This window comes from Schistocerca americana, chromosome X, assembly GCF_021461395.2.
Source record: "Schistocerca americana isolate TAMUIC-IGC-003095 chromosome X, iqSchAmer2.1, whole genome shotgun sequence".
NCBI classification, from domain to species: domain Eukaryota; kingdom Metazoa; phylum Arthropoda; class Insecta; order Orthoptera; family Acrididae; genus Schistocerca; species Schistocerca americana.
In genome coordinates this window covers 825,758,501-825,780,551 of record NC_060130.1, presented here as the reverse complement: position 1 = coordinate 825,780,551, position 22,051 = coordinate 825,758,501, and the positions used below count along the sequence as shown (strand labels likewise).

The 22,051-nt window shown below is 39.9% G+C and overlaps 1 protein-coding gene across 1 annotated transcript in view; it reads right to left on the bottom strand.

The window, feature by feature from the left end:
- Nucleotides 1-1,675: 1,675 nt before the first annotated feature.
- The window catches only part of LOC124555311, a 471,119-nt gene continuing 450,743 nt past the window's right edge, over nt 1,676-22,051 (bottom strand). The window contains exons 24-29 of the mRNA XM_047129186.1: nt 20,305-20,535; nt 12,120-12,270; nt 9,618-9,879; nt 9,000-9,121; nt 3,476-3,611; nt 1,676-3,383 (exon numbers count right to left, since the gene is read on the bottom strand). Of these exons, the coding sequence (XP_046985142.1) occupies nt 3,115-3,383; nt 3,476-3,611; nt 9,000-9,121; nt 9,618-9,879; nt 12,120-12,270; nt 20,305-20,535 (1,171 nt within the window). The 3' untranslated portion in view covers nt 1,676-3,114. The remainder of the gene's footprint in view (nt 3,384-3,475; nt 3,612-8,999; nt 9,122-9,617; nt 9,880-12,119; nt 12,271-20,304; nt 20,536-22,051) is intronic.

Sequence of the window (22,051 nt, the reverse complement as noted above, 5' to 3'; positions counted from 1 at the left end):
GGTACTGAAACTAAAGGGTGGAGATTTTTCATTAGAAGTACAGCTATAGCTCAAATGCAAGTCATGCTTAATGGCTCATTTAAATGTCACGAAAGCTTTTACAGTTGTGCAGCATATCAATGTCAAGTGATAATACTTGCCAGGCAGCAAAGAAGTGGATATTACAAATTTTAGGTTCACTGGGAAGTAATAGTTGAGTAGTTTACCAGTTGTGAAGTTGCTGTCAGTATATTTGAGTTATTCATGTAATGTGTTCATAGCATTTTATGAAGAAATATAATGTAATTGGATGGATAAAAACGTACTCAAGAAGCGGCAGCAAGGGAATATACACACAAAAGAGTTTAACTTTCACAAGCTTTCGGCGCCAGTGGCACCTTCTTCTGGCAGAAGAGTTGAAGGACAAGGAAGGGGGGGGGGGGGATGAAGGAAAAGGACGGGAGAGGTTTAGGGAAAGGAGCATAGTTAAGAAAAGTCACCCAGAATCAGGGGAGACTTATCGAATTGTAAGTCCCTTCAACTATTCTGGCAGAAGAAGGAGCCACTGGCTACGAAAGCTTGTAAAAGTTAAACACTTCCGTGTGTGTGTTCCCCTGCCACTGCTTGTTGAGTAGATTTATTATATATCCATTTACATTATATTGTCAATAATTGATTATTTTCTTTATTATTTTATGAAGAAAGGATTTCTCTCTGTGTGTATCTCTACTGAACTGATGTTGGTATTTAAAATCAGAGTGCGTGGTTATGTTAGGCACCTGAAGCAACCATAACTGGTAGTTACACACTTAAAAAATCCTAAAAAATCTGATGATAAATACATTGTCATAGCAAGGGAGTAACCATGATGGTATGTTAGAATGCAAGATTGTATGTTACGTGAACAGTTGTCTGAGGAGGCATTGAAGAAAATAATTCTTTTGACTTGTACTAGTAGGTTTCATGTGACAAGGTGAAGGTATTTGTCCACAGGTAGACAATTTGCTAGTGCATTCTATGTAAACACCTGTAGTCAGAAGCCTGGCTGGCTTGGATCCATAGGTTTTAGTAAAAGAGTGAAGAAAGTAGCTATGGGAATAGGGGCACACATTAAGAAAAAAGGTTTGTAAATAGATCATAGCATTCAAAGAAATACTTGATATCACATTTCGACTTTGGTCCTTGTCCATGAGGAGAATGATGGAGTTAGAGTCAGATTTCACTTAACAGATGATTATTCTTTTCAAAGAGGAATTTGTGGTATCACTATAGGGGAACGGGATAAAGAACAGTACTGAAATGATATATTTAAAGCTTTCAGAGATTTAGCTAGTGGAAAGAGATGATAACTCTTTTCTACTAATGACATAATTTGCAAAGTAATGGTTATTTGTGAATGCAATTACATGAAGTCAGGAACATTTCACTGTTCTGAATTATGAATTTCAGTTTTAAAAAGGGGTTTGTGTATGGTAGTTTTCTTATTGTTTGTTCTAAGTACAAATAAAAACAAACATGTTATTCTACGTTGAGTGGCCTAGTATTAAACAGTTCAACTTAAATACAGAGTACTATTTGCTTTGCCATTATATCACTAAAAATTAAAAACAACTCTGTATTCCAATGCAAATTTAATACAATAAATCATACAAAATAGAGGACAGATTGTGTCATATAATGGAAGATTACAGTCAACTGTAGAATTTGGCTGTGAAAAAGTCTTAAAATAAAAACTACTAGTTTACATAATACTACAGTAACATGATTAGTTAAAACAGATCAGATGAACTCAAATGATTATAAAATAAATAATGAAGCATCAGTCTGATTAAAACTATTACAATGAGAAGGGGAAATGTGTTAGGGACTGCAGATCAATGCATCAACTTTAGTTAAATTAGAGTAACTTGATGATATCTGCACCATAACAACTATTCTCCTCTTATTGATTTTTTGCAGAACATTAGAGAATTGTTCTACATTAGCTGCTCCAGCAACCAGATGATTAGATTTGTAATGGCTCATTATTGGAGCTTAACATTTATACATTAGGTGATACTACAATATTGCTTATTGACATCTCATGGGCTGAAATACATCACAATATGAGTCTTAAAGAACCATGGTATACATTTTTCAACAGTTTGTATCTGTGCTACATGTATCAAATTCAATTCAATAGATTTGTAATGGCTCGTTATTGGAGCTTAACATTTATATATAAGGTGATACATGCACTATTGCTTATTGACATCTCATTGGCTGAAGTACATTACAATATGAGTCTTAAAGAACCATGGTATACATTTTTCAACAGTTTTTATCTGTGCTACATGGTTCAAATTCAGTTTCATGCATACCTCTGCACTTTTAATTTCCATGTATCTTCTCTATTCTGGAGATTATAAAGTTAGTGTTTTACTGTAGCTAGAATTACCCTTAGATATAATGAAAAATGTTCATACCAGGATTCAGGCTTTATTTCACAATACACAAGCAATTTAGTTGTACAGCACTGCTGCAACTTTGTATGGTTTTAAGTATATTGTAACATACGTGACACTACTCTCTGTTTCACACATTATTTGAAACCTGAACTCCTGAAGCCACAAAATGATGACAGTATAGAGCCCACAGTAGTCTAGGACTATAATTCTGGTAGCTTCATTTCGTTGCTTGTTTTAATGATCATAGCATACTTAGTTTTTACAGCCATCATAACACACTGAGTGAAATCTGTTTCATACTGTCATGTACAAAGAAAAAGGAACCATAAAAGAGTATATTTCGAATGTCAGAGGAGAGAAACAATGTATTATGATCAAGAACTGCGTAATGCAAAGTTAAGGAACTATATTTACAAGTACCTGAATAATCAAACAGCTTTAAGTTAAGAAAATGTAATAAACATGTCCTCAACATTTGGCCATTTAACAAATACTAGTCAGCACATGTCACAAAAATGTATTATAAACAGAGTTCGAATAAAAACATTTACAGAAGTCCACTATGAAAGATATCACAAATATGCTTTCACATCATAGTTACTAGCACTTCTTGTAAGAGTTTTTTTATGTTTTAGTCATCAGATTCACTCAAACCACTTACATAAAAATGACAAGTAACTTTTCATATTTACTTATCTGTACATACTTCATTTCCAAGCTTACTAAATGTCGGATTTGGTGGTAGTCGATCATAAACATTCCGAAATAAAACTTCTGGAATCTGGCTTGTAGCCAGTCTCTGTTCTAAGGATTCATGTCTGACTCTTTGTTCAGTCTGAACTCTGTAGAAATACATAATACAAAACACAAAGCTTATATTGAACAGTATAATGGCAATAATTGATGATGCCACTGTTAATTTAGTTGCACAAACAGAATCTGCATCTACAGATTCATCTGGAAAAAAAAAGAGAGAGAGAATAATATTAGTAAGAGTGAAACACATTGTGTTCGTCAAATACATAATTACACTAGAGACAGAAACAAACCTTTGGCTCCTGTATTGAGATACTCATCTGCAGTTCCATCATTCATGGTATTTTGTACTGTTGCTCCTCTTGAAGTCTCTTTTTTGAATATTGTTGGCTTTGTAGGCTTTGGTATGATGTCCTCCCCAACAACAAGCTGGAAAAAGGATCTATATTAGTTTGGCTCCATTTTATAGGCTACATTACACCGGAAACTAACTTAAATTTATCTTCTCTGATGTAATCTTCATATATTTAAGTTTCAATGACTTGGCATATAATGGTTAATGAAAAATAATATGTTTCTGCATTAATCATATGCTATATTGCTTTCAATGTAAGATGCCTTACATTATTAATTGATTTAAAAGAATGAGAACTATGTACTTTACTGCATGGTAGTTTCACTGTCTCATACTACTTTGATAACTTTACTAATTTAGTTTCAATTAGCATTTAATGTTCAGTAATCTGGTTCCCATGTTTGGTGGGCATGGGGAAACCAGATCTGGTCCAAGATCCTACAACTATGACTGTTGTCCCTATCAACTCTGTCAGTGTTTGATAATTTAAATGTTCTGCAGATAATGTGAACTGTGTTTACTTAGCCCACAGTTTTTCTTTATGCAAATGTCAACATCCATATTTACTATAAAAGTGAATGTATGTATGTTCCATATCTCCTCCTTAATCAGTGGACTGATTTCAATCAAACTAGGTGCACAAATCACTTACTGTCAAGAAAGAGCTACTGATAAAGAGCTAACTAAGCTAACTATCTCTCAAAAGGGAGTAGCGAAGGGGAGAGGGGGGGGGGGGGAGGGTGAAAAAGAAGTGTAGCTCAAAATGTGCCAACTGCCAGACTATTTTCACCCAGAATTTGTGAATGAGAGCACTTAGTGACTTGCAACCAAATTTACACACAATTTTAAACCCTTACAAAACTTTTTCTCACTGACACCCCCACAAAATGATGAAGGAAAAAGAAGTTTATTGCTTACTATATTTATGCTGTTCAGGCAGAAAAACAGCTGCATCAGCCATGGCCTTTTAATTTATTACTGCTTTACTACTAACTCCATTTGCAACACATTTTACAAACAGTATTCACATATATCACTGAATGTACTTGCAAAAATATATCATTGTATGACATATAGTTCAGGAGACATGATGTCATAAACACGGATATGTGTGAAGAACTGTCACATCATGCATGATATTTTAATTCATTACTTCTTTGCTGCCAAATCTATTTGCAACACATTTCTCAGTCAGTATCCGCATATACCACAGGATGTACTTGCAAAATTATATCATTGTACAATGTAGTTCAGGAGATGTAACACCATAAACATTGAGCTATGTGAAACTGAAACTGCAGGGCGAACTGTGGTACAGATACAGGTGAAATGTTTGTACAAATATGTGTGACACATGTTAAATATATGTCAAACGTATGAGGCATGTGTGTACAGGGGCAAAGCCATGGGTAAAAAGCTCCACCTAAACCCTTAGATTAATTTCAACCACATTTGGTACACATAGTATTTACTAAATGGGAAGAAATACTGTCAGGGTAAGAACCAGCAACCTCCTATTGATGTGGGGGTTATAACATGGAGAGAGAAGAGGTGGGAGCAGATTGACAGATTGAGAGGGGAGAGAAGTATGTGGATACAGAGAGGGAGAAGGTGTAGGTGGGTGCAGATAAGGGGAAGAGGAAATGGACAAAGAGAGAGGGGGAGGGGGAAATGGTCAGAAAGAAAGAGGAGAGGAGGAGATGGACAAAGAACAGAAAGAGGGGGAGATGGAAAGAGATAGGGGAGAGGAGAAGATGGGCAGATAGATGAAAGGGGGAAGTGGAAAGAGAGTGTGGGAAGAGGAAGTGGACGGAGAATGGCAAGAGGAGGAGATGCACAATGAAAGGGCGAAGGCAGAGATGGACAGTGAGAGGGGGAAGGAGGAGACAGACAGAGAGAGGGGGCAGCAGATGAAGAGAGAGAAGGGAAAGCAGGAGATGGAAAGCGAGAGGGGGAGGAGAAGGTGGACAGACAAAGTGAGAAGGAGGAGATGGACAGAGAGAGGGGAGAGGAGGAGATTGGCAGAGAGAGGATGATCAGTGAGCAATAGTTTATTTATTGTTGGCAAAGCAGAATTTACAGTGGTCAGGATCTGTGGGGGAGACAGCAGCACTCTCCATTTTGTGCTTGTTCTTTGCTGCTGTCTGTGTCAGCCTTGGTTCTGAACCATGTCAAGATGACCAATAAGTGGAATACCAGCACCAAATCTCCAAGTAGTAATCATTAGGTTCATTTGGAAGACCTTGTACAGAAATTCCATATTTTGTATGCTACATTTACAATACTGAATGTGGGTAGCTGCACTTTGTAAAAGCCATGACCTGGGTACTGAGGAACAACAGAGGACGACATGTATTGGCCACTGTACATTGCATGGTGTCTGGCAATGGAATTCTAAAAAGAATAGTGGCATGGGGTGAATTTGAATCTTGTGCCTAGCACTACACATCGAAATAAAAGAAAATGTGCACATTGAGGAACCATTAACAAAAAAATGCAAGGTGATGTAATCTGCATGGAAAATCCCTGTGACTGTGTTCTATGAATCTCTTTCTGTTCCACAACTAGAAATGGCCCCACATTACAGATTCCATTTATGTTAAAATTGCACAATTCTCATGGGAGGTGCTCATACTCATCATGCAGTTCTGAGCTCATACCATCAGATTCATTTGTTAAGTCCATTGAATATAACACTGAGTGGGAGATACTTTCAGCCCACCACCAAGGCCACACTGGATACATGTGAACTGCTATGGTTCTATGCCCAGGTTATTTTGAAACTTGTGCCCTACTGGAAGGACTGTGCATAGAAACTATTTACAGAAGTTGAAAGATAGCCAACAAGATGCAGAATGGAAGTCTCCTCCCATACGTATGTTACCTTTCAATCCACTCTGCTAAATGCATAGTTACCTTGGGAATGGAAAAACAACAACACAGTGTTATTAATCTAGCACATGATCTTCTTTAGTCTGCTGCACAGTGTCAGTATATCATACAATGGATGCAGAAACGTGTGCACTATTTCTAGTGAAATTTTGTGCTGTTCACCATACAATATAACTCTCAATTCTGTCTGCTACACTGGGGATGGAACTCAACTCCACAGTTTCTGCTCTAAAATGTACCATACATGCTTAATATTATTCAACTCTGCTGATCAATGGAGCGATGGAATGTGTTCAACTAGTATGCCTGATAAGAGCTAATGACATACATTTTGGTTAGTGAAGATGGAATCTTTGTTAGAGAACAGCACACTGTTATATAAAATGTACATTATCGCTTCTAATGTTTGCAGACTGTATAGCAGGATCTTGGCTTCATTTGTGGCAAATAAGTATCTGTAGAGTGTTTTCCTGATGCAAATGATCAATTTGTGTAGGCTGTGTTGGACTGTGATTATAGGAATAGATTCTGCAGCAGCATATTGCATGAATTCTGACATCAAATGTATTTCATTAGTTCTATGATTATTTATGACAATCCTCAATGATTATTAGAGGTCCTTATAACAGACGATTGTTTCTTACTCCATATTCACTTTTCTTGCCATGTGTTGCATATGTTGACATTATCTTGGTCACTGTTATATGTGACAAACTAACAGTTTTCAACCACTTACACTCCATTAACAGGCCTTAGTCAAAAGTAAGGAATTCTGCTATCTTTTTTTCCCAGATGACAAAAACTGCAATAGCTGGGTCAAAATGATTTATTAATCATGACTAGTTTTGTGACATTATAGTCACATCTTCAGATAACAAACTGTTGACCTTTCCATACATGAAATCCTTGAAACTCTGTAAGAGTAAATAATAGCAGTCTCCTACAAAGTTTTCACAAATTGACAAACTGCCTATTGGCTTCTGTCTCGGGTTCTTCGGCCAAAGTTCATCTAATGATTTTTCTGACGTTTCGCCAGCACGAGTGGCTGGCATTGTCAAAGCTTCACCCTCCATTGCCGGTGGTGAACTGGAGGCGAGCTCGTGGCCGCAGACTATATGTACCTGGCGCGCCAACGTCCGAGGGCTTCTCCGCGGTCATTTCCGGTGCGGTTCTCCTCTTGCTACCTGCGACGGTCGTTCGCTGCAGTACGGGCAGCCAGGATCCGTTTACCTTAAGGCTTTCCTCTTTCTTGTTGAAACTGTTCATGTGTTTTTGGATTTCTACAGCTTCTCTGAACAAGCGCATGTGATAGTGCTTCTCTACAGCCAGAATTTCCGTGTCGGCGAATTTTATTATGTGGTCGGTCTCATTCAGTGCGTGCTCTGCCACAGCCGATTTCTCCACCTGCCCCAACCTGCAATGTCGCTTATGCTCTTTGATCCTGGTGTTAAGTGATCATCCAGTCATTCCGACATAAACTTTTCCGCATGTGCATGGTATACGGTATATTCCCGACATTGCAAGTGGGTCTCTTTTCTCCTTCGCTGATCTGAGACAGTCTTTGATCTTCCTTGTTGGTTTGAAAATCGTCTTTACGCCGTGTTTGCGCAATATACGGCCGATTCTGTCCGTCACTCTGGGAATGTATGGCAGAAAGGCCGTATCCGACATTTCTTTTTCTGCTTCCTTACTTCGTCGAGTGTTTGGCTCTGTTACACTTCTAATGTAATTTGTGGAGTACCCAATGCTCCGCAGAACAGTTTCCAGGTGTTGCATTTCTCATTTGAGGTGTTGAGGCTCACAAATTCATCCTGCTCTCGTTACGAGCATACTAATCATGCCTCTTTTCTGGCTCGGGTGGTGGTTTGACAGATTGTGCAGGTATCGGTCTGTGTGTGTCGGTTTCTGATACACGCTGTGTCCCAGGTTTTTGCCGTCCCTTGTGACCAGCACATCTAGAAATGGCAGTTTCTTGTCCTTTTCTACTTCCATGGTAAATGTTATGTTGGCGTGGAGGCTGTTCAAGTGTCTCAGGAATTCACCGAGCTGTTCTTCACCATGGCTCCACACCACGAAAGTATCATCGACCTACCTGTACCACACCTTAGGTTTGCAAGTCGCTGAGTCCAGTGCCTGTGCACAAATTGTGTATTAAAAAGACAACAATTTGTTACCTGAGGATGTGACTATAATGTCACAAAAATAGTCATGATTAATAAATCATTTTGATGTGCTGTCATGTTTTTCATCATTTGAAATGTATAGTCACAACTGTGGTTGCCCATCATATCAAGTGATTCATCTACTATTTTACCACACTCGTATCTGTCCAACTGGAGGGAAAAAAAAAAAAAAAGTTATACACCAGTCAGTGTACTGCCGACCAGCTTCCTCCACTGTGATAACAGATAACGATCATAGTGTATTAATAATGCTATCTTCTAAAACTGGGAATTTCCATTCTGTGATAATCATGTGCACGTTGACTGTTTCTGCCTTGCACAAATGATAATTTTAATTAATTTGAATACTGTGTTGCTTACTAATGCCAAAATGAAATATATATTTACCCTTAACTGTAATGGCAATGCACTGGGCAGCTCTGGTCCACTCTCCTTCTGAATACTCGCATTGGTTACATCACCTATGGCTGGAGTAACTGGACGTTCTTCACTTACATCAGCATCATAATCTAAACAAAATATAAAATAGTTCAGAGACTGAATGAATAGCTGTAGAAAGAGTATCAACAATGTTATCTATAAATTAATGGAAATGTAGAAGAATATTATGCTGAACTCTTTATCTAACTGTTAACACTGCATTAACTTTTTAGTTTCATTATTTCTTTCATAGTTTATTTTAATTTCTGTCCCCGTCTTACCTATTTTCCTTCATTTACTCTAGTAAAGCATCCAGTTTTCATTTTTAAATGGGAGTCTTAAGTAGCCATTCCCTACCATGGTGTACGAACAATTGTTGTTTCTGATTTCAAGGGCATCATTTCTGTCTCTCCTTTCACTTCACAACACAGGATAATTTTAAAGTATTATCTATTTACCACAGTTATAACAGTTTTCTACCCACTTGATGCGAATACAGAACAATCATTTCAGCATGAAATGAAATATGAAAAGAATACACATTAATTTTCCTCCCCAGCAATGAGAACCCATGTTATGATTTACCATTTATTGGTACAGGAACTGTTGTATCCAGTTCAAGGTCTTCATTAGGAGTAGTTTCAGTGATGGATTCATCACAGTAATTCGGATCAGTAGAGGTGTTCTCATTAGTTTCATTTAATGATATGTTCATATTTTTTCTTTCTTCTTCTTGGAATTTGCATTTTCCTTTAACAACTGAATTTTTTCCTGAAGAATCGATACTTTGAGTCAAGTCTCGCCTCCTTCGCCTACCAAAGGATTGTACTCCATTGTTACAACGAATCTGTGGAAAAATAACAAGGACAGTATGAATTTTCTGTACAAGTAGAAACAATTTCTAAATTTATCTACTCTTTAGATTTTAGCATTAACTACTTATGGTATTACCATAAGCTAGACCTAATTTATACACATTCATCATGCATTTGGCAAGAAAGTGTAAGAGCATCATGGGTATGCTACTGAAACTCCAGTGGCAGACACTACAAGAAAGGCATTATGCAGCACAGAGAGGTTTATTGTTAAATTCTGAGATTATATGTTGCAAAAAGAGTCAGGAAACATACTACTTTCTCTGACAAGTATTTTGTGAAATGATGATAAAGATAAATTCAGTTGTTCTTCTTGCACACCATTTGTGAATGGAGCAATAAGGGGGAAAATCACAGTACTACTTTTGAAGTACCCTCCATCAAACATCATGCAGTGGCTTTTGAAGTTTGAAGTTTAGATGTGGATGTGAATATATTTTTATTTATTTTTTATTAAAGAATGTGGAGAACAGTTATGATTAATTTTTATTATTTTATATCTACAGGGTATCTGATGACCTCCTAAATGGGGTATTGCAGGCCGGCCACAGAAGCCGCTCCTGCCAGTCAAATGAGTCCTGTGGGGCCGCACTATACCCCCTTTTTCTGTGAGTTTTTGCCTGAAGGCCATACAGACATAGGCGCCTAGTCAGGCAGTGTCATTCGAGCAGTGAAACAGGCATCACGAGTGTAACAGTGAAGTTTGCGAATGCAACAATGGGTAGAGTGAATTATTCAATTCCACAATGAGTGTTTACTTATGATTCGTATATGCATACAGAGTCCGCTTGAACTGTTTGGAGATTGTTTGAAAAGAAGTTGCCAGGTGTTTGAGTTACAAGTCATGATGCAGTTCATAAATTAGTCAATAAGTTTCATGAAATGGGAAGTGTTCAGGACAAGAAGCATATACAACAATGTACAGTGCCCACAGAAGCTTGTCTTGATGCCATTGCATACCGCCCGGAAAATACCCCTAAAAAGTCTTTTAGATGTCTTTCACAGCAAACACAAATATCGTGCACCTCTGTACAAAGAGGTGCTAAGCTGCTTGGGCTAAGGCCATATAAAATATCAGTAGTACAAGAACTTTAACCTGGTGATCTTGTGCACAAGGTAAAGTTTTGTGAATGGGTTTTCAAACAAGTGCATGCTGGTGAAATGGATCTTTATCTCATTCTGTTTTCAGACAAGGCTTGGTTCCATTTACATGGGTATGTTAATTTCCAAAACTGTCAATATTGGAGCACAGATAGACCTGTTGTGCTTCATTAGGAATGTCTTCATGATCATAAAATAGGGGTGTGGTGTGCAGTTGTTGGTGACAGAATAACAAGCCAATTTTTTTTTAATGACACATTTACAAGTGAGAGATATGTGCACAACATTTTGCGACCCTTTTTTAATGAACTGAGTGAAAGAGAATGAAGTTTCGCATCCTCTCAACAGCATTCAGCAAGGGCTCATATGGTCAATGTTTCTTTGCATGCAATTCATGATGTGTTCAAAGAAAAAGTGATCAGCAACAATATCTGGCCCGCTAGAAGTCCTGATTTAACTCCGTTGTTTGGTGCACTGAGGGACGTAGTGTACACAACAAATACTCACACGATAAAGGAACTCAATGATAATATCCGTGAATCAATTAATTCAATATCTCAGAGAGAATTACATTACGTAATTAATAATTTCTTGAGTAGATGTCAGAAATGTGTGGAAAATAATGACAGGCATTTCCACCATCTCCTTGTGTGACGTGGGTGAGTACAAAATTTATTTGCTTTTATTTTAAATGTAGTCATGTTGTACCACAACAATAGACTGGCAACACGGCATCTGATCACTGGGTAATGGAGTGCTTGCTGCCTGGCATCTACTGCATTGCACAGGCGGTCATCAGTTAAATGGAACACAACCAAGTATGGAAATGAATAGTATGGTATTGTAATTTACATCTATGAAAGTTATATTGGAGTATATCTTGCTTCAAGCAACAAAATTGCATTTAATATACTGGTTTTGTGTGTGTGTGTGTGTGTGTGTGTGTGTGTGTGTGTGTGTGTGTGAGAGAGCAGTGAGTGAGAGAGAGAGAGAGAGAGAGAGAGAGAGAGACTTTATAAGTTAAATATGGTACTCAAAAGCTCTATGACAACATTTTTCTCTTTTCAAAGTTTGTGTAAACAATTTGCATCAAAATTTAACATTATCTTACAGGTTCACAAACATCCTGGCAAAACTGCACTGTTGCAACAAAATTCACAGTTGCTGTTGATGGAAAACGAAATGCTTTGAAGTCTGCAAACAAATCTCTTGTTCCTCTTTCTGCCTGCAATGCTGGGAATATATTGTGGTCACGTGGACATCTGTAATAAAGAAAAGTATTGTTTTAGAATTTCTTACCTTGATGATGTTTTTAATTGTTGGAAATTTAATTAGCCTTCATTTTAGAAGCCCTCTGTGGTGATTATTACAAAAAGTATGCATACATACATGATTTTTATAAAAAGTATGGATTTATTTATTTCTGACAAGACTGTACATTGCAGTGCCCTTGATCCAATTGATTTCGATGAAAACGGAAGTCATCTTGAAAACATACCTGACATCATTGGTTCAAATGGCTCTGAGCACTATGCAACTTAACTTCTGAGGTCATTAGTCACCTAGAACTTAGAACTAATTAAACCTAACTAACCTAAGGACATCACACACAGCCATGCCCGAGGCAGGATTCGAACCTGCGACCGTAGCGGTCACGCGGTTCCAGACTGAAGCGCCTTTAACCGCACGGCCACACCGGCCGGCACCTGACATCATTCATTTATGAGCTTTCATGTGGCACATATCATCATTTTAGTGTATCCCTGTTTACAGGCTTGCTTGAAGCTTAAAATGCAATGTTCTGTAGAAACAGGACTATGCCATGAAATTACGTTTGAGACTTGGAAGACTGGTTAAGAAGCCATTAGCCATGATCCACCATGTGTCTAGGACTGCAAGCCTATCAAAAGCTGCTGTCCTTGGATTGTACAAGTGATTCAAAATGGTTGAGAGAGTGTAGAAGATGAACCTTACAGAGGATGTCTGTTCGTAGGCAGAAACGAAAGCAATATGCAATGTGTGCATGATGTGGCAAATTCAAACTGATGATTAAGTTTTCGAATGATTCTAGGCCACAAGAATTGATCTATGACTGAAAAAATTGAAGGGAGAGGTCAATTGAGTGAGAGCAGGCATTGCCACAAATTAGAAGCTGCATTATGACACTGCACTAAGCCACATCTGCTTTATGCTCAATGGCTATCTGGCCTGGTAAGGCACTGCAATGCACTTCCTACAGTCCAAATGTGATCCTGATGGACTTTTTCCTGTTCCTCTGAGTGAAGACAGCCCTCAAAGGATAGTGCCATGACACCATAGTAGAGCTCAAAGATGGAGGTTCTGGAAAAGTACTTCCAATGTCCCTTCCAACCGTGGTAAACTCATTGGCAAAGGGTCCAATTTTCAAGCATTTTAATTGTTTGTTGTTATATCTTCAACACATTTTCCTTGATCTGGACTTATTACTTTAGAAGCATGATACTGTTATTGTTCTCTGAATACCATTTCCATTCAGTCTTCACACAATACAATGAAGGCAGAAATTAAATTTTATTTGTTTCATTACTAATGTAGTTATAATTATGAAAAGAATTATTTACCAATGAAAAATGTTCATTTCTATGTCATTACTAAGCAAAAGATAACTTTTTTAAATGTAGAATGATATTTATCTCCTCGTATAATTTTGTCGCCACTAGCAATTGAATTATCTGTACTGATCATCTCCTGCCAATTCCACTGCTTATAATCTTGATACCTTAAACATAAGTATGGGACTGGGGCCCGATTCTGGACAGAAATTGCACATCACAGTCAGACTCAAAGATTCATCTTGCCACTACTTCTTTCTTTCACACCCAATCTCCTCCCAGTCTCAAAGAAGTAGTCTCTCTGGAAGAAAAATTGGTTAACTGTGGCTACAGACTCATGATTGGTACCATATGCTTTCTACCCTACTATGTGTAGGTGGAATACTGCTTATGATACTCACATTGGTGGTAATACAGATACTCTGAAAAGGCCAAATGGTACCAACTGACTGCAATGTTATCCTCAGCCAACAGGCATCACTGGATGCAGATATGGTAGGGGCACACGGTCAGCACACCAATCTCTCAGCCATTGTCATTTTTCGTTACCAGGGTTGCTACTTGTCAATTAAGCAGCTCCTCAACTCACCTCACAACCCCTGAGTGCATTATGCTTGTCAACAGCATTCACCAGACCCAGGCACTCACCCAACCAAGTGTTAACCAAGCCCAACAGCACTTAACTTCAATGATGTGTCAGGAACTTTTGTTACCACTGCAGCAAGGCCATTGGCAGTAATGCAGAGATTGGTGGAACAAATGGGTGGTTCCTGAGTTTGGCGATGGCAGAGTTCACAAAGTGAATAGCTAGCCATAAACAAAGTCTAGAGTGTAGCAAAATCATATTGTGCTTGCACAAACAGTTCACAGAGCAATCTGAATCAAAAATATCAAACAGCAAGGTCAATCATTCCACTATTAATGACACATCTGGAAATTTGTGAGAACTAACTTACAAGCTTTGGGCTATGATATTTACAGACACCTTTATGTCAGTGGAAAGTCTCCTGCAGTAGTTTCTTGGCATTATCAACTGGGAAAGGTCAGTGGTGTCTGTGGGAGCTCCAGGTACTGAGTTCTGGGGTGCAGGTTGGTCATACCTGCAGGCAATTGAGTGTCAGCTATAGTAGAGATGGGCAATGCTTCGACCTCCATAGGCATGTCAGTCTGAAAATGTTCAGTCTCTGTTGATTGTGTGGTGAGGGGATGTCGTTGGGAGCTGGAAACAGCTTAGGGGATGGACGTGGTTCCACCTTCATTGGTTCCCATTGCTGGTCATTATGAACCCCCTGTCATTGCCTAACATGAGGGCAGTGGTTATACCAGTAGCAAGCAGATTGTTGGGCAGGCTTGTCCTTGGTGTGGTGTGTAGTTCATGCCCAGTCAATGGCTGAGGGGCAGAGGGGATCCACATCTTGTGCCCAGAGGTGATTTCATTGCATGACTAGATGCTTCAGATCAGCTGCAATGTCATACATTTGCTACCTCCTACTGCCAATAATGTTGCCTTGGGTCCACTCAGGGTCCTGTCAGAAAGTGCGAGTCCAGTGTGGGAGTCCATGCAGTAATACTGCTGTATGTAAAAGCATAGGGTCCAATGCGCTGGGCACAGCAGGACAAAGATGGTGCGGGGTCTGCACTCATACAAAACTTTAGCTAGACTAGGTTCATTTATGGAGGTAGACAAGAAGGTGATAAGAAAGCTGGAGTACTTCCCCATATTTGGCTGTCATCATTATCTTGCACATCTGTGTTTTGAAGGTCCTGACCATCTGCTTAGTTTCTGAATTGGATGTGGGATGGGAACAGCCAGTGGCTAGGTGCTCAATGCCATTGTGTTCACAAATATCTTGAAATGCAGATGTCATGAATTGAGGGCCTTTATTGGAAACTAGGGTGGAAGTTGGACATTCCCCCTCTCCCATTGCAAATGTGTTGGTGAGGGCATGGATGGTGGTGGTAGTTATCCATTTCACATATCGAAAGTCAGAGAGGGTATCAGGAACTAGCAACCACATTCCTCCCGAGAATGGTCCAGCAAAATCAACATGCACACACTGCCAGGGCTAATCAGGGCATGACCCAAGAGTTGAAATATTGTGTTGAGGCTAACTGATTGTGGAAGGAGGGCTGGCAGCTCTGGATAATGTGTTCTATTACAACTTCTGTATCAGGCCAGTACAGGTGATATCACTCTATGACCTTGATTGTGCACATTTCCCAATGTGCAGTGTGGAGAAGCTTCAGTATGAGAAAGTGGAGAGTGGGAGAACTATCACCTGCAATTCAGAATCATCCATAGTTAACAATATGGGCAGCATGACACCATCAGGGTGCCATAATGAAAACTAAGTGTGTCATGCTGAGTCAGTGCACTGGCCAACCCCACCTTACCAGAGTAGCAGATGTCACTTGTTTCATTTCAGTGTTATTGACTGTAATTGTGCCTACAACCAGATTCCTGTGGCGCTGGAAGACATTCCTAAGACAGTTTATTCCAATACCACTTCATGCCATTCTACCTAAAGAACGCGGCACAAATGTGGCAACGTTTCATTGACTCTATTTTGCGACAGTTCGAGTTTTACTTTGCTTATGTGGATGACATTCTCGTTTTCAGCAGCTCAGCAGAGGAAAATGAAAATCATCTGTCTACAGTCCTCCAGATCTTGAACTCCAATGGTGTCGAGACCAACAAAGACAAGTTTCAGTTGCGCCAGGAGTCAGTCTCCTTCCTAGGTTACACCATCTCTGCTGACGGAATACAGCCTCTCAAATCTCGTGTGCAGGCTATCACGTCTCTGCTGCCCCTGACTACTTACAAAAGAGCTATGCCATTTCCTCGGCACCATCAATGACTACCGTCGCCATCTGCCTTCCGCCGCCGCTGTTCAGGCACCACTGACAGATGCGCTATCAGGCAAACAAACTTCCGGTATCAAACCCGTCTCTTGGACTGCTCTGATGCTAGAGGCCTTCAAGGCTCTGAAGATTGCTTTAGCTCATGCTGTGACACTCGCCCACCCCGACCCCTCTACCGAGTTATTCATCACTACGGACACCAGCAACATCATGATGGGGGCAGGGTTGCAACAACGCAAGGGCGACATGGTTTCTCCCCTTCATTTCTTCTTCAAGAAACTATCTACAGCTCAGAGAAAATATTCTGCATTTGATAGATAACTCGTTGCTGTTTACGAGGCAATCAAACATTTCCGCCCCGACGTCGAGGGACGTAAGTTTTTCGTCCTCACAGATCACAAACCACTGACAGAAGCGTTCTGCAACCCACCTGAGGACCCACTCCTTCGACGTTACCACCACTTTGACTTGCTTTCTCAATTCACAATGGACGTCCGTTACATCAAGTGTGCAGATAATGTCACTGCGGATTTCTTCTTGTGGATCAGTGCTGTTTCCCACAATGTTGATCCTTCCGATCTGGCCTCCCTCCAAGCTTCTGACGAAGACTCTCAAGCTCTCCTACGTGACCCACAAACATCATTTGTTTTCACAAAGGCTAAATTCCCTGGTGTTTCCGACGAGGTGTGGTGTGATTCTTTGACCAGCACCCTACGCCCTCTGCCCCTACCTGGGCTGCGCCGACAGGTTTTTGATGCCCTGCATTACCTAGCCCACCCGGACGTTCAAGCAACCACATGTCTTGTGTCAGAACGTTTTGTTTGGAAGAATATCAAATAGGACTGTCAAACCTGGGCACGCAGATGTGTCGTTTGCCAATGCAACAAGATCAGCCACCACGCATCCCCGCCTCTGGGCAAGTTCGACATTCCCGCAGGACGATTCTGTCACATACATATTGATCTGATTGGGCCTCTTCCTCCTTCGGAGGGCCATAGATATATCTTATCAACTATGGACTGTTTGTCTTGCTGGGTCGAGGCTGTCCCTCTCCCTAACATTACTGCTGAGACAGTAGCCAAGGCTTTCATTGGCTTGTGGATAGCTCATTTTGGGTGCCCGACCATTATCACCACTGATCAGGGTCGACAGTTCGAATCCTCCCTTTTCACCATTCTCTGCAATATCTGCGGTATTAAAAAAAAAAATACACAATACCGCCTATCACCCACAAAGCAATAGGTTGGTGGAGCGATGGCACCACACCCTCGAGAGGGCCCTTCGATGCCATGATTATCTCTGGTCGGAAGCTCTCCCATGGGTGCTACTTGGTCTATGCTCGACCTATAAACCTGACCTACAGGGGACTATATCTGAATTTGTTTTCGGTGAGAATCCAGTTCTACCGGAGGAACTTGTTCTTCCCCAGGTTAGTGAGGATCTTCCCCCCTTGCCAGATTTCACACGCATTTGCACCTGCCCATCAATCACTCACTGCCCGAGACTCATGTTCCCACTGTACTCTCCGACTGCTCCCACATCATGCTGCATGATGATGTGATTCGGCAGCCTCTTCAACCTTATCTTGGCGCCTACAAGGTCCTGTGGTGGGGGGACACGACTTTTGATATCATGATTAAAGACCGCACACAGACAGTTTCTCTGCATTGCCTGAAACCAGCTTTCATCGACCCTGATTGTCTCACATCATCGCAGTCAGACTCTGCAGATGATCCATCCTTGATCAAGAACAAAGACATGCTCCCATCAACCTCACCACACACCTCTTCAGCCAAAGACTATTCGCCACTGTTCGCTGGTTTCCCGACCTCATCCTCTGTTTCACCCGGCAGAGGTTTTGTGCCCTCACCTCCAACATTGGAGACACACGCACCTACTATCAGTTTGTCCTGCAGCGTGCCACCACACCAAGTTAACAACATTTCTATAGTGACATTCGATGGCTGAGTGCTCATTCTTTTGACAGATACCAAGGTCCCGCCATCGGATTGTCGCTCACACATCAACATTGCACACAACCTCACACTCCTGCGCGAGTGTCACCGAGCATCTCTAAGTGCTTTCATTTCTACGGATGGCTCGATCCACTTAATGGCCGCTGTCACATCCGGGCACAGTGGCTGACTTACTACGAAGTTGCCCTGCCTCTTGCCGCTCCGCCTGCACAACCCACCTTGTTCGAGGTGGAAGTACCTGTGGTGCGCCTGCCTATGCGCACAGTTTCCACCGATTTCGACACCCACACGCTCTCGCCCTTGGACATCTTCTGTAGTACCCGTACTGCGGGGGGGGGGGGGGGGGGGGGGAGGGGGGGCTGTGTGGTGTCAATAGTTTGTATCAATCATGAAACTTAATATCTGTGAACTCTAAGTGCTCTGTCGAGCCTCCATCTTTACTTTAGTCAGTTCTTTGTTATACTTCATTCTATACGGATGCAGTGTCGGGTGAAAATATATACGAGCTACGACATATATGGGAATTAAGTTTTTTATATCCCAATTACTGATCCCATTCCCATAGTCTTATTTGGTGAGTGTACACTAGAACTTTTCATACCACATTTTCAACATGGAATAAACAAATTTGCTACAGATCTGTTTTGCAGATCATTGTGTGTATTCATTAGTCCTCATTAGTCTAGTCTGATTTTGATTCCACATGTTCAAGTAATATTCTGTAATGTGTGATACAAGTTGTTTATGAAGTATACAAAATAGAGAGTTTGCAGTCTCATAACATTTCACAAATGAATTGAAACTGAGTGTCTGGTTTACTTGGATGTACGCTCAATGTGAACTTTTCATTTCAGATCACCATGCACAATTAAACCTTAATGTGGGAATGAGGTGATGCTCCATTTGTGATGAATTTATCACATAGCAAGATGTGTGATACTTTGACATGTAGTTAAAAAGTCAAATATAATTTCCTAGATCCAGTAACTTGTTTCTACAGCAAGCAGTAAAAGAGGTTAATCTACAGTAACTATGATGACAGTAGCAAAATTTGCTCTTCATATACTATGAATTACATACCATAAGGTCTACTGAAAAAGCTCATCATGAGAATTTCTAGGAAACAGAATAACTGGCCAGTACTTATCTCCAGGAAGCAACATTTTAATACCGCCAACAGACACATATAAAAGTACAAATAGCTTCTGAACTGTTAATTCCTTCTTCAAGGAGGAAAGAGGGGTATGCTGCGAAAGACTCTCTTGCCCTCTTGCCCTTACAATATGTGGGCCCTCTCATCCTGGAGTCTTGGTGACCTGCTCCTCCTTTATAAGCTTTTGCATCCTGTCCCTCTTTCCTTATCCCAGAAGGAAACTATTAGTTCCAAAAGTTATTTCTGCTTTGATATGTGTCTACCTTCAATACTGAAGTTTTGCAGCCTGAAGGTAAATCATGCTCATCCATTCTGTCACCTTGTATTTATTTTGATTTGTAAAGTGACTTTTCCAGTTAGAGTAAAAATTGCCTTTACTCCTTTACAAATTCTGAGATGCAGTTTATTTCTGTAATATAACTTGTGAGCTTACTTCCTGCATCACATTTCCATATGTAGCTAATTAGGCTAGTTACAACTGCATTCAGATACTCATATATTGTGTATATAATGTGATAAATGTGGCAGGTTATTTGCTACAGAGATTAGTTACATCTTTCCATTTCACTTTTTGATTAGTGATGGTAAGAAATGAGTTATCTGTAATGAAATAATCACTACTTCTCACATAGTGTACATTAGAGAATACTGTGTGAAAGTCTAGTGCTCAATATACTTTAACTAAATTTTAAAAAGAATTATAATAATATTTACCCAACATTGTCAATTAAGGTCAACAGCTCTCCATTGTCTGTGCGTGCTTCCAAATTGCGAACAAAAACTCCGAAGGCACTGGTCGGATCAATTTCTATTTTGAGTTGAAGTTCTTCTCCCAAGCCCACTACAGATGCTTCTTGTCCTTTATGTGTAATAATGCGCATTCGGACATTTGGAGTAGGTGCAGTGTTTGTAACGATATTTGTGCCAGAAGGCCGAAAAGGCACTCTGAAAAGATTTCAACAGTTAAGTTCAATTAAAAATTGGTAAAAAAATAGCAGAAAATATTCTATACAGTTTTCGGTATGAATGTTAGGTAGGAAATCACTAAATGACATTTTCTATTACACTAGTAGTATTGAGAAATGTACTTAAACATAGCACTTTTTCTGAAGTATCAAATTTATTTATTTATCTATCTGTGACCAATTTACCCATTATGGATGATGGAAATGTTTACATGCATAGGTAATAAAGTTATACACAAATGCTAATAAAATACATATAAAAACTGTGGTCCAAAAATCTCTACAGCTTATTTTCATCTAGCAGCAAGTTCCTTTATTATATCACATTGATTTTTTAAGTATATTAACAGTGCAGCAATTACTGTCATTAAATACATTTTAACATGTTTCTTGAAGTAACATGTTTTGTTTTTAATTTCTTTTGGCAATTTGACACTTAACTCCACATCCTGCTACACTGTAATATTTTGAGTTCAAACTCTATTTCTCCTGGATAGCTGCCAACAATAACTGGCTCTGGTTTGATAACCATATATTGAGTTATTTGTGACATACTGATCAACATATCCATAGGTTATAGTCAAAAGATACTTTTATACAAAACTATAAAAATCCTATCATTTTGAACAGCTCATGGCAATGAGCACATTTACCATTCAACATTATTGTTCTGCTTGTGATTTTATAATTTAAACTTCAATTCAGTTTTTAAGTATGTGAAGCTCAGAATATTATGCCCTAAGAGATAACAGAGTGAACACCTACACAGCAAACAGTTCTTACACATGAGGTGTTTCATTGAAGATACTTGTCACACATGTGTGGCGTCACTAGTGCATAGCATCACCTCTTTGGACTATTTTCATTGGCTTTGCATTCTGCCTTTCTTTGCTCGTGCCATGTTCTACATCCATTTCTGTATTTTCTCTGTTCAGTGCCGAAATGAACATTAATTCTTACTCTAAAAGTGTGTTATTATGGTTCTACACCACATAAAACCCACAGTGGTGACCCCAATTTCAACGTTGTGGATTCGGGAATTATTTTGTGCTTATTTTCATTGTTAACAAACTTTGTGTACTGGTCCACATTGCCTTCGGAACAATGGATCTACCAGTGTCGTTTTGTACTAGTGCCGAGCACCCTTTTAACTGTGCTTGCATATATACAAGTGTTCCTAATGTACATTTGGTTAAAAGTGAAAAATTACCTGACCCCTACCATGCCAGCGGCCACTTAACTGTTACCAGCCCAACATGGCCACCATCAAATGCTAATACGCAGCAGTGACTGCTCCCCGGACAGAGCACACCACTTAGCGACGTTGTGAACTATAACCGTGTGACGGACATTGTGTTCCACCCATCAGCTACGTAGTCACCGGTCGCCACTGCCGCTGCCGCACCGGTTACTGCGACCATCACTCCGTGGTCACATCACGATCACCTTCCGTCCGCTCTCGTAATGGCACCGGGTGTTTCTTCTGTGCCGGTTTC